At 38.2% G+C, this 14,033-nt stretch overlaps 1 protein-coding gene and 1 long non-coding RNA gene across 2 annotated transcripts in view; one reads left to right on the top strand and one right to left on the bottom strand.

The window, feature by feature from the left end:
- The window catches only part of LOC127506647 (proprotein convertase subtilisin/kexin type 5), a 55,192-nt gene that overhangs the window by 26,438 nt on the left and 14,721 nt on the right, over positions 1 to 14,033 (top strand). Inside the window, exons 7-12 of the mRNA XM_051883290.1 lie at positions 1,042 to 1,128; positions 1,297 to 1,492; positions 4,305 to 4,528; positions 4,724 to 4,966; positions 6,928 to 7,173; positions 9,190 to 9,388. Of these exons, the coding sequence (XP_051739250.1) occupies positions 1,042 to 1,128; positions 1,297 to 1,492; positions 4,305 to 4,528; positions 4,724 to 4,966; positions 6,928 to 7,173; positions 9,190 to 9,388 (1,195 nt within the window). The remainder of the gene's footprint in view (positions 1 to 1,041; positions 1,129 to 1,296; positions 1,493 to 4,304; positions 4,529 to 4,723; positions 4,967 to 6,927; positions 7,174 to 9,189; positions 9,389 to 14,033) is intronic.
- The window catches only part of LOC127506651 (uncharacterized), a 56,760-nt gene continuing 52,121 nt past the window's right edge, over positions 9,395 to 14,033 (bottom strand). Inside the window, exon 6 of the long non-coding RNA XR_007928098.1 lies at positions 9,395 to 10,154. This is a non-coding gene — a long non-coding RNA (uncharacterized LOC127506651). The remainder of the gene's footprint in view (positions 10,155 to 14,033) is intronic.

Here is a 14,033-nt window from a genome sequence, read left to right on the forward strand (position 1 = left end):
CTGTCGTTCCACACCCGTAAGACCTTCGTTAATCTTCGGAACACAAATTAAGATCCTCCATTGCCAGCAAGATAATTAACACTTTCAATGCCCAGAAAGCTACTAAAGACGTATTTAAAACAGTTCATGTGACTACAGTGGTTCAACCATAATGTTATGAAGTGATGAGAATACTTTTTGTGTGCAAAAAAACCCCCTAAAATAACGACTTTATATCTAATATCTAGTGATGGGCGATTTTAAAACACTGCTTCATGTAGCTTCAAAGCTTTACGAATCTTTTGTTTCAAATCAGTGGTTCGAAGCGTGTATCAAACTGCCAAAGTCATGTGAAACATGAAATTTCAAAACACTTATGATATAACAAAGCCTCTTTTACTGAAATCATGTGACTTTCGTGCTCCGAACCACTGAATCACTTGTAATAATAACTATAAATTATGCATAATTACATGCAATTAACCCTAAACCAAACCTAACTCTATAGTAAGTACATGTAGTTAATTAATATTACTCAGTACTTAAAAGTATAATTACAGTAAAACAATGACACCTTAAAATAAAGTATAACCCAATTATTTAATTTTATCACACTTAATATTTTCAGTATGGGGGCTGTAAACATGAAAATATACAGCTGCCTTTACATTTTATGAAGGTTCTCGTCAGTGTTATTTTATTATTATTTATATTCTATTATAGTATTTATATTATTATAGTATTATAATAAAGGCCTAATATTTTGAACAAGCTTTTATTTTTATATTTTCAGTTTTCGTTCATTTTAGTTTAAGTTTTAGTACTTTTGTTATTTGCTTTAATGATTTTTAACATTTAACATAGCTTTAATTTTTTTTCTTTAGTTCAATTTTAGTTCAACTTCAACTTATTTCAGTTGTCAAAGCAAGTTTTTAATCAATTAATGAATAGTTTTATATTTGGGGGTTCTTAGCATTAAAATGTTTGAAAATTCCTGTAGTAAATCATGCAAAACTAATAGTTTAGATACAATAGCCTTACTTTTTTTTCCTTACTCCAAAGGGGAAAGTCGTACTTGTCGTTACTGTGATGGATCCTGTCTGACATGTTACGGTCCCAAGGCTCAGAACTGCATCGCCTGTGCTACCGGTAACGTATAGGTTAGCTTTCCTTTCCCTCCCACCTGATAACCAGACTGTAAACATTTCCTTTTAATGGCTTTTTTCTTCAAAAGAACTTTCTGAATAAATAAGATATTACCTGGTAATTAGTCCCTGGCACATTTGTTTGCTTTTCTTAACCACTCTTGTTTGCCAGGATACATGTTGGAGCAGGAGTCTGTCTGTGTAGACCGCTGTCCTCTGGGTTTCTTTGGAAACAGCTCAAGTCTGCTATGTGAGAGGTGTTCTGCTAACTGTGAGGCCTGTGAGAGCAGAGACGAGTGTGTGAGCTGTAAGACGGACACTTACCAGCTTTATCTGTTTCAAGGCAGCTGCTGGTCTGAGTGCCCAGAGTGAGTAGCTATAGCTGTAACTTCTGGAACAAAAATATATTTTAAATATATTAGAAATGTCCATATAATCAATGGTATATACATTCCCGGTCAAAATATTGGGTTCAGTAAGTGATTTTTGAAAGATGTTAACACTTTTATACAGCAAGGCTGCATAATTAATGCTTTAAATGAATTAAAAGTGACAGTAAAGACATTTATAAACTTAAATGATGTTTTTTTGCACTTTTTTCATCAAAGAATCCTGAAAAACAAATTGTATTGTGGTTTTCAAAAAATATTAAGCACAACTGTTTTCAACATTGATAATAATGAGAATTTTTTTTCTTGAGCATCTATAAATTTGAATATTTTGAATTATTTTAAACTGTATTAATATTTTAGAATATTTCTGGCCTTGGTGAGGATAAAAGACTTACAGAACCCAACAATATATATAAAATGCTTTATATAACATTATTATTATACATTAATAAATGCTCACATAGTTAGAAATGACAATGTAAACTTTATTTATTTTCATAAATATTCATATTTTATGTAAGCAACAAGGTACTCGAGGCTAGTGCTGTATCGTGAATAAGTCACGGCTGAAGGGCGTTTTTCGCTTCGTGCTTGCAACCCCTTCAATTCAATTCAATACAATTCACATTTATTTGTATAGCGCTTTTCACAACACATATCGTTTCAAAGCAGCTTTACAGAGAATGCATGTCAACATTACAATTTAGAGAATGCAGTTAGCTAATAATGTAATAATTTAGGCAATTAATTTACAATCACTGTTAGCAATTTAATTGAAGGTAGAAGCAAAGAGCTCCTGGAAAAATGAATTACATATTAACAATAATTAGGATATATAGAAATTTGCGAATGTGCGTGTTGATCCAGATGTTGCATCTTCTGAAGTCCTCGCAGGAGTTGGCGCTGTCTCTTCAAAAGTGTTGGTCATCTGAGGTCTTCTTAAAAGTCTGGGTCCAAACTGAAACTGATGTACTCTCTAGTCACCTCGGGACGGGCGTCCCAAGGTAAAACGGAAAAGCAAATGGAGAATAATTAGCATAGCTGCTGTTCATAACATTAAGCAAAGATAGTCATGTGCAATTGATCTGATATGAGATGCATTATGTGAATGCTTGGGTAAAGAGATGCGTCTTTAATCTAGATTTAAACTGGGTGAGCGAGTCTGAGCCCCGAACATTATCAGGAAGGCTATTCCAGAGTTTAGGAGCCAAATGTGAAAACGCTCTCCCTCCTTTAGAGGACTTAGCTATCCTAGGTACAACCAGAAGTCCAGAGTTTTGTGATCTTGAAGAGTGTGAAGGATTGTAGGGCGATAGAAGATCGGTTAAGTACACAGGAGCTAAACCATTTAGAGCCTTGTAGGTCATTAGCAGTACTTTATAATCGTTACGGAACTTAATAGGTAACCAGTGTAGAGATGATAAAATTGGTGTTATATGATCATATTTTCTTGACCTGGTGAGAACTCTAGCAGCTGCATTTTGTACTAATTGTAGCTTGTTTATTGAGCTAGTAATGCATTACAGTAATCTAGTCTAGACGTCATGAAAGCATGAACTAACTTTTCTGCATCAGAAACAGATAACATATTCCGTATCTTAGCAATCTTCAGCCGTGACTTACTCACAATACAGCACTAGCCTCGAGTACCTTATTGCTTTATAAAACGGTTACCACTCAATACAAATATTAAAGCCAGAAATATGTATCAATGCAACTTTCATGAAGTAAAAATCACTAAAAGCCTTCCTTCTGCCAGAAAAAATAGTCCCTGACCGTGAACAGCAACAGAAGTTACATTATTACGCCATTAGATGGCGGCAAAGACTGTCTTTATGAGTGTGTCAGTCAGTAGCGAAGACTTTTACATTGAAAAGACTGAATTGTTGTGAACACGGAACAAGACGCAACTGACAAATGCTTTGACTAGTGCTGTCAGTCACGGGGAAACCCCTTAACTGTTAAAAGGACAAGATAATACATCGGACATTTAAACAGATTTTTTATTATGAACATAGGACTGACCTGAAGGAAAATGCTAAATCTGAATGCTGGTAATACACTCGGTCACTCGATATCTCTCTCACAATACTCTTCTACATAATACAGTGAGCTTCAATGAACAAAATCAATAGAGAACAAACATATGTTTACGTTGCTAAGAGTGGTTGCTAAGACAGACGCAGTAACGTATATACATTCAGTGGCACAGCGATACTTATGTAATATATGTAACTTATGTTAATATTTCTCAGTTGTCACGTTTAGAGTATGTTTTTGATCAGTTTTCATGCTTTTTTTTCTGTCTTCAGTTTCTTAGTCAGTTTTCTAGTTTGGTAATTGTTTTAGTTCTCCTTTTGTGCCTGCCTGTTTGTCTTCTTTGTTACTGATTAATTAGTGTCTTCAGTTCAGGTGTCTCATTAACTCCTCTGTTTGCTGTGTATTTAAGCCTTGAGTTTGAGTCTGTTCTTTGTTTAGCTTTGTTTGATGTTACGTTGTGTTTGTAGTTTGATTTTCTGGTGATTTCACCTGTTCCTTGTTCAGATTACAGGGTCTTGAAGATATTTCCTTCATTGTGCATTTGAATACTGCAACCCCAGTGTGACATCAGTACTTAAATGTATAATTACAGTGAAACAAGGACACCTTAAAATAAAGTGTAACGAAATGTAGCACTAAGAAAATAAGCTAAACTGCAAGCCAAATTACCTTGTGTAAACCCTATTGAGAAGCACACATTGATGAATGTAAGGGGGAAAAAAACTTTTATCTGTTGTTTTTCATGCAGAGGTTATTTTGAGACCGAGCTGGGGACATGTGAACCCTGTGATGAACTCTGTCTGACCTGCGATGGCACAAGCACGCAGTGCCTTTCATGTCGAGAAGGCCTTCATCTGGCCAATGGTCAGTGCCAGCAAAACTGCGGCCCCATGAGCTACGCGGCAGAAGACGGCACATGCAGACGCTGTGCTCCTCACTGTGACGTGTGCACCAATTTTTACACCTGTGCTAGTGAGTGATTACTGTTACTGATCCTGTGCAAAATGAGATTACAGTCAAAATACACACTGAAATCCTGTTAGTGTCAACAGAATGCAACTGAATTAATTTTCCCTGTTATATTATCTTGTGTGCTATCTATCCATCTGCAAGGAAGTTTACAGATCATTTGAAATTCAAATATATTGTGTAACTATTTAATTTCAGGATGCAGTTTCCTTTATTTGCTCTTAAATGGGGCATGTAAGGCCATCTGTCCCAAAGGTTACTTTGAAGATTTGGATCAGGGAGTCTGTGTGAGCTGCCATCCCACCTGTGGCACCTGCTCTGGTCCTCTCTCTGACGACTGCGAGACCTGCTCTTCCCTTACCCCAAAACTCTACGAGGGCACGTGCTTGGAAGTGTGCCCAGCGGGCACTTATTACCAGACCTCTGATAAGGAATGCCAGGGTAAAGTATTAGCTGTAATGTAATGTATTATAAGGTATTCTTACCAGTATGAGCTTGATTATAGAAGTATACTTTGGTTTTTTCATGTATGCTAGGGTATGACGTTGATTTTGTCATCAGTATAATACACGCAACCAGTTTTTTTCTAAGTCACTTAATTTTTTTTTAAATTAAATTAGTTTCTCAACAAGGTGGCAACACTGAAAAGGATAAGACAGAACAACAACAAACTACCAGAAACAACAACAGCTCACACTGAATTACAGTTTGTGTAATACTGCCCTCTGTTGGTAGCACTACACTTAAAAGGTTAGTTCACCCAAAAAATGAAAATTCAGTCATTGATTACTCACCCTCATGTCGTTCCAATCCCGTAAGACCTTTGTTCGTCTTCAGAACACAAATTAAGATATTTTTGATAAAATCCGATGGCTCAGTGAGGCCTGAGGCCAAAATGCTGCCAAACGTCGGACTTATAAGAAGACAGGGCATCTTCAATTTTCAGTTTCAGCCGAACTCATGTTGCCCTACTAATGTTCAGTTCAAGCGATTTCTGCAACTGCGATGAAAGAACACGCGACACAGTTGCAGAGTAGGTCACGTTGGCAGCTCAACCAATTGAATGGATTAAACTATCGTCATATCATAAAAGTATCGCCGCCACTCTACGATACATATCATAACATTTTTGCATCGCGAAATATCATACTGCGATATATCGTTACACCCCTTGTATCTAGTGATGGGCGATTTCAAAACACTGCTTCATGAACCTTCAAAGCTTTACGAATCTTTTGTTTCGAATCAGTGGTTCGGAGAGTGTATCAAACTGCCAAAGTCACACCCCCCCAGTGGTGAACCATTGAAATTTCGAAACACTTCTGATGTAACAAAGCCTCGTTTACTGAAATCACGACTTTGGCAGTTTGATACACGCTCTGAACCACTGATTCGAAACAAAAGATTTGTAAAGCTTCGAAGCTTCATGAAGCAGTGTTTTGAAATCGCCCATCACTAGATATTGTTGAATAAAGTCGTTATTTTGTTTTTTTTTTGCCGCACAAAAAATATTCTTGTCGCTTCATAACATTAAGGTTGAACCACTGTAGTCACATGAACTATTTTAAATATGTCTTTAGTAGCTTTCTGGGCATCTGAAAGTGTTAATTGTCTTGCTGGCAATGGAGGCCTCACTGAGCCATTGGATTTTATGAAAAATATCTTAATTTGTGTTCTGAAGATGAATGAAGGTCTTACAGGTGTGGAACGACATGAGGGTGAGTAATTAATGACAGCATTTTCATTTTTGGGTGGACTAACCCTTTAAGCGAAACTCCTCATAACTCATAACTTCTGCAGAGAAATAGTGCAGACACTGGACAAGGATGAAACTTTCTAGTGTGCATGTGTCGAGCACATGTGTTCCCGCACGTTGAACGACATTTCACCAAGTTCAACGTGTTCCTGGATCAACATCTTTGTTGTTCCTGGAACAGAATTCCAGTCAACCCATTAGATTTGACAAGTTTAGAGTTTGTCAGGTTTAGGCTTACAACCAGGGTTAGGGATAAGTTATGGGTAGGGTTAGGTTTAGGGGTAGGGATATGGTTAGGACTAAATTTTTGGACAGGAATGTTGTGTGTGTGACATACATTTCATTATCAGCATAGCATGAGCAGCCCATTTTTTCCCTAAAAGTGCATACACTGTACGCTCAGCTTGCACACGCGCCTTGAATTTTTTTTCCGCACTGATTAGTTTGTCCATAAGGTAGCAAAACTGGTCCGGCCTGTTGTTGTCAAAAATGAATTGGATTAGATGGAACAACAACCAACTACACATAACCTAAACATACCGGTTATATGAAAATCTGCCTTTTATAACCACAATTATTGAATATATGTAGAAAAATGCAAACAAATATATACATTTTCTTATATATCCCATATTTGGCTCCATAGAATGTCACCAGACCTGTGCACGCTGTGAGGGTCCAGAGCCCACCCAGTGTCTCCAGTGTGAAAAGGGTCTCGTTCTTGATCCCAACACCATGATGTGTGGGGTTACAGGGGATTCAGACTGCCCACCCAGAACGTTCCTCCAAAACAACCAGTTCATTTGCCAAGCGTGTCATCCACTATGCCAGTCCTGCGAGGGGCCGGGACCCACTGACTGTCAGACCTGCGCCCTGCCCAACTACCTCCACAGTATGAATGACTTCAACTTGCGTCAATACATTTCTATTTCTTTTGGATAGATCTTCTACTAAAGTGCCCCTATTATGCTTTTTCGAAGATTACCTTTCATGCTGTGTGTAATTACACACTATATTAACATTTATTAATATATAAGCTAATATAATATATATTAGATAAGCTATATTAATATCCACTTGTTAAGTCGTGACGGAAGGAATGCCGTTTCCGGGTCTAAGCCTTGACTCATTTCACTTGAGAATACCATCTCGACGGCTGTTTATGAGCGCTATTTATTCATAATAAACATTTAACATTTTAAAGTTAAACATTTAAAATACTTACAATCTACACAACAGTCTCCATGCTCACAGCGTCACAGACATTAATATTTTAACGATTTATAAAAGATGAATCATTGTGCTTTTGTTACGTCACGTCTCGATTACTGTAACTCATGCTGTGGCATTTCTAAAGCTCAAATTGCCCGTCTTCAACTGGTCCAAAATGCTTTTAATCCCACATTCCAGACTTAAGCGTAGAGGTGACCGTGCCTTCTCGGTAATTGGTCCTCGCCTCTGGAATGACTTGCCAGTGGAGATCCGAATGGCCGCTAGTCTGACCATTTTTAAGTCTCTTTTAAAAACCCATCTGTTTTCATTGGCCTATTAGATTTTAAATTCCTGCCTATTATATTTTCTATTTGTGTTTTATTTTATTCTGGTTCTTTGTTTTAGTCTGTGTGTGCTCTTATTATTCTTATGATGCTGTTTCTTTTGTAAAGCACTTTGGTCAGCCTTGTGGCTGTTTTAAATGTGCTATATAAATAAAGTAAACTTGAAACTTGAGCGTCGGTTTGGTGTGTCAGGGCAACTTTGGACCCAGACGCTGCCGACGTGAGCCAACCCCGCAGTCTGCTTTCGTCGCCACTAGTTTGTCGGCTTGGTGTGTTCTGGGCTTTAAGCCGTGTTTCCACCAAAATTACCCAGAACAATTTGTTCCAGGAACTTTTTCCCAGTAACTTTTTTTCCCCCCAGACCTGTTGCTATCTGCGTTTCCATCGCGGTCTAAAGTACCATGAAGATTAGTCCAGTGACGTAGGACTGTGCGCGACTTTCCAGTTCCAGCTGGATTTTGTCCTCCGCATTTAAGCTTAATAAAGCCTGAACCTCGTTGTTGGTTCATCGTTTAAACTCCATTGTTGATGCGAATAGCAAACAACTCTTACTGCACGCACCGCAACACTTTTAAAAATGGTGGTTGTAATAAAATGCTGTGTGAACTCAACTAATTAGGATGTTTAGTGATCAAATCCCACCCCCGAAAGTTCCTGAACTTTGAAAAAGTACTACCTTCCGAGCAGGGACTTTCTGAAGGGGGGATTTTTACCTGAAACTTTAGACCCTGGTCCCTGCTGTCGAAACATACTGAGTACCACCCCAAAGTCCCTAGTTCCTGGGGGAAGTTCCTGCGGTGGCTTCACTGAAATAGTTCTGCTAATCAGCTGTGAGCCCACTATTACTTAAAATTAAAATTGTGTCTGAGGTTCGGGTTCCAATGTTTCATCATCCAGTTGATATGGTAAAATCGGTGCCATTGTTACTGTCCTTACACTGTGTACAATCACCGAGGACTGAGGAAGCCTCCGGAGCTGAAATTCAGATATGGTAATGGACGTTTAATTTCCAACATGTGCTGTAAGCAGTAGACCAATCACAACAGATTGGGCCATCTAAACCAATCAGAGCAGAGTAGGCTCGCTGAAAAGAGAGACCGAATCTTGGAACGAATCGTTTCAGACTTTTTGAGTAATGAGGCAATGTATATTATGAGAAAATCTAAATGTTTTTTGACCTTGATGCATGTAAACCTATTGTAGGAGGCTGTCAAAACAAAATTAGGAACCTTTAAAATAGCATAATAGGGGCACTTTAAGAAAAAATTGACATTGTTTGTGAAAAATTGGTGTTTTAATGTACAAGTTCTACTTAAATTTACTGGTTTAAATAGACTGTGTTTGTGTTCCAGATGGTTCGTGCGTGAGCAAGTGTCCTGTGGGAACTTACAGTGCCCATGAGGAGGCTGACGGGGTAGATCTGGGTTTCTGTATGCCCTGTGATCATGTGTGTGCCACCTGCACTGGGGCATCTCCCAGGGACTGTCTGAGCTGTGCACCAGGCTACCTTCATCTTCTCTCTCACCTCTGTGTTAGCCACTGTCCCACAGGGTGAGATCATCTTACACACACACAACAAAATTTCATCCATCCACTGGTAATTAAATAGGTTAGCAACTAGTATGAGTTCCAGAGTTTGTTTAAACTGATTGCCCCTTAAACTTTTGTGGTAAGAGCCTACAAACAGTGGCCTGATGAACCACAAACGGGGGTGTTGTGTGGCAAAAGCTCATCAATGCGTGAGGGCAACGAAGGCTATCCCATCTGGTCCAAACGGACAGATGGTTTATTGTGGCGCAAGTCACAGAAGAATGTAATGATGGTTTTAGGAGGAATGAGTCTGCTAGGAATGAGAGCTGCAAGGATGTAGCAGGATTCACTATGGGAAGATGACTGCAGGTGGAGGGACTGTGAAGCTCTAAGCAATATTCTGCTGGGAATCTTTGGCTCTGGCCATTTACTAACATCTGGCCAACCTACTAAGCATTGTTGCAGACCAGGTAAACTCCTTCATGACAATGGTGTTCTCTGGTGGAATTGGTCTCTTTCAGCAGGATATAATGCACCCTGCTACATTGCACACATTGTTCAGGAATGGTTTGAGGAACATGATGAAGAGTTCAAGGTGTTGCCCTGGCCTCCAATTTCACCACATCTCAATCCAACTGAGCATCTGTGGGATGTGCTGGACCAACAATTCCGATCCACAGTTGCTCCACCTCGCAACCTACAGGACTTGAAGGATCTGCTGCTAGACTGTAGGTGCCACTGGACAACTTCAGGGGTCTTGTAGCGTCTATGCCTTAGCGAGTTTGTGCTGTTTTAGGGGCACATGGAAGATTAACAGCATATTAGGAAGGGTGTCATAATGTTTTGGCTCATCTGTGTAAATTTGGGTGCAGTATTAAAGGGTTAGTTCACCCAAAAATGAAAATTCTGTCATTAATTACTCACCCTTACAGAAACAGTTCATGTGACTACAATGGTTCAACCTTAATAATAATCATAAGTGTTTCGAAATTTCAATGGTTCACCACTGGGGGGGTGTGACTTTGGCAGTTTGATACACGCTCCGAACCACTGATTCAAAACAAAAGATTTGTAAAGCTTTGAAGCAGTGTTTTGAAATCATCCATCACTAGATATTGTTGAATAAAGTCATTATTTTGTTTTTTTGGTGCACAAAAAGTATTCTCGTCGCTTCATAACATTAAGGTTGAACCACTGTAGTCACATGAACTATTTTAAATATGTTTTTAGTACCTTTCTGGGCATTTAAAAGCTTTAATCATCTTGCTCGCAATGGAGGCCTCACTGAGCCATCGGATTTTATCAAAAATATCTTAATTTGTGTTCCGAAGGTGAACGAAGGTTCAGTAATAATGACAGAATTTTCCTTTTTGGGTGAACTAACCCTTTAAACTTTTTCTTTCTTTTCAACTTTTTCCAATCAAAGCATTCACCTCGCTCTCCCAGCTAATTAGGTGCTGAGACCTATATATCAATATAAGAATACAAAAAAGGTCTGCACTCTGAAGCACTTTAATCATAGTACACAGGACATAAGATGACAAACGTTTCGGCTCTTCGCATTAATCAGTGTAACAATTTCATTCACTCTCAATAATAACATAGAAAATGCACTACAAATCCTCAAGTGATCATGAACATAATTAAAGCAATCAGATAATCAGTCCACAGACTCCAGTTTAAGTCCATCTGAAACCACAAATCACAATTAAAGACAATACTAGGAATAATCACACATCTGGCAAAAAAAAAAAAAAAAAAAAAAAAAAGAACCACATGAAAGATATAACTCCGAAAAAACAAATAATTCCCAGGACTCCAGAATAGCTCCAATTAAAAAAAAAAAAAAAAAAAAAAAAAAATTGGGAACAATAACACATCAGGCAGAATTGCCGTTCATAAACATTGTACCCAGCGGAAAGTAAAGTATTCTTATCTGTTGGTTTTCGAAATACCGTGGTGGAGACAGTATTGTTGATTTTGGAAATCAAAACATCTAAAACATGAATAGAAAACAAATCTTTTTCAACTGAAAATGTGATAGAGTCTAATCTGGAGTTCAAAAACAAAACAAAATTATGCAGCTCCTCTTCACTTCCCCTCCAAATGAGGAAACAATCATCGATGTACCTTGCCCAGTACTTGATGCAGTGCCCAAAAGGGTTGCTATTATAAATAAAATCTAATTCGAATTTACCCATAAAGAGATTTGCGTGACTTGGTGCTAATGGGGTCCCCATAGCAGTACCTTGTGTTTGAAGATAATAATCTTTTTCAAACAAAAAATAATTTTTGGTTAATATGAATTCAGTTAAATCCAAAATAAATTGTATGGGTAAAGTCAAATTTTGAAGAGTTTTTAGAAAAAAGTCCAAAGCTTCCAACCCTCCTTTGTGTGGAATCGAGGTGTATAAAGATGACACATCCAATGTTACTAGCCAATCTTGGTCATCTAAATTTGAATGCAATTGTAATTTGTTTAAAAAATCTGTTGTGTCTCTTAGATAGGATGGTAATTGTTTCACCAATGGCTGTAAATGAAAATCTATAAATTCAGATAGCTTTTCAGTAAGTGAACCAATACCAGAGACTATAGGTCGATAAGGAGGATCTATGGTCGATTTATGCATTTTTGGTAATGCATAAAGCACTGGAACAACTGGGTGACGATTAATTAAACATTTGAATTTTTGTTCTGTTAACCATTTTTCTTCAAAATCTCTGTTTAACATTGTCTAGCTGGGATTTGTATTCTATAGTGGGATTGAATATTAATTTTTTATAGCACACATGGTCGCTAAGCATTGCTTTTACTTTAGTGATATACAGTGCCACTTGAAAGTTTGTGAACCCCTTGCAGAAAATTTTTTAACAAAATAAAAGAGATAATACAAAATGCATGTTATTTTTTATTTAGTACTGTCCTGATTAAGATATTTTACATAAAAGATGTTTACATATAATTCACAAGACAAAAAATAGCTGAATTTACTAAAATGACCCCGTTCAAAGGTTTGTGAACCACTGATTCCTAATACTGTGTGTGGTTACCTGGATGATCTACGACTGTTTTTTTTGTTTTGTGATGGTTGTTCATGAGTCCCTTGTTTGCTCTGAACAGTTAAACTGAGCTCTGTTCTTCAGAAAAAAGGTCCTGCAGATTCTTCAGATTTCCAGCATCTTTTGCATATTTGAACCCTTTCCAGCAGTGACTGAATGATTTTGAACGTTTGAACCTTTTTTAATAGTTGTGTTTGAGTCCCTTAATTGTCCTCAGTGTGAAAAGATGGATCTCAAAATCATACAGTCACTGCTGGAAAGGGTTCAAATATGCAAAAGATGCTGGAAATCTGAAGAATCTGGAAGATTTTTTCTGAAGAACAGAGCTCAGTTTAACTGTTCAGAACAAACAAGGGACTCATGAACAACCGTCACAAAATAAAAAAACAGTCATGGATCATCCAGGTAACCACACACAGTATTAAGAATCAGTGGTTCACAAACTTTTGAATGGGGTCATTTTAATAAATTCAGCTATTTTTTGTCTTGTGAATTATATGTAAACATCTTTTATGTAAAATATCTTAATCAGGACAGTACTAAATAAAAAATAACATGCATTTTGTATGATCTCTTTTATTTTGTTAAAAAAATTTCACATTTTCACAGATTCTGCAAGGGGTTCACAAACTTTCAAGTGGCACTGTAATTGTCTGTGTTCTGTAAAACAATTGATCCCCCTTTATCTGCTTTTTGAATTATAATTGATTTATCACTCTTTAAATCCTCCAAAGCCATCTTTTGAGTTTTATCCAAATTGTTTATACTAAATTTAGCTTTCGAAAGGGAATTCAACACTGCGTTTGAATGCATATGGGGAACGTCATCACGTGAACCGGTGTCTGAAAACAATTATCAAATCTCACCAATCCTATTGGCCGGCGACAGCCTATGACATCATAATAGACGTGACCCGGAAGTATAAAAGGAGCGCCTAGAGAAGCAGTCAGTATCTTATCGTCTTCAGGGACTGTTTTGTTTGATTGCGATTCTTCGAATTTGGTAAGGAATTTACTATGTCTAACAAATGTTTCAGGAAGTGTGTGGATCTGTGTCCCAGGTTTTTGACACCTGATGACACACATAATCTGTACGTTTTCTGTCTGGGAGAGGAGCATGCACGGACAGTGCTCGAGGGCGCTGTCTGTGCAAACTGTGAGCGTCTGCCTATTAGGACGCTCCGCTCTCATTTGGCCCTCTTCTCGAAGGAAGAACGACCGGCATCTGTGCCCGGTGGTTCTGGTCCCGCCCGTGCTGAGGCGCAGCGGTGACTGAAATCATGGGGCTCACAGATGGAGCTTGCTGAGGAGTTAGAGAGAGGTGTAAACCCATAGGTGTAAACCTGCATAGCCTCTCGGGCACCTCCTCCACCTCGGATTAGGTTCCAGAGAAGGCGGGACTCTAGGAAGAAGAAAGATTTGAGGGAGGTAATCAATTACAGACGCCAGCAGCGTCAGTGATTGATTTCCTCTCCATGAGGGTAGTTACATCTACCCTCTCCTTTCTTCTTCCACCTCCTGAGTAATGATATTTTACCCAGGCGCTTCTTACAATCAGGCCGAGGGCTGGGCCCATGATAAAAATTTTCTGTTGGCTCGCCTTTTGG

This window comes from Ctenopharyngodon idella, chromosome 24 (genome assembly GCF_019924925.1).
Source record: "Ctenopharyngodon idella isolate HZGC_01 chromosome 24, HZGC01, whole genome shotgun sequence".
Taxonomy (NCBI): Eukaryota; Metazoa; Chordata; class Actinopteri; order Cypriniformes; family Xenocyprididae; genus Ctenopharyngodon; species Ctenopharyngodon idella.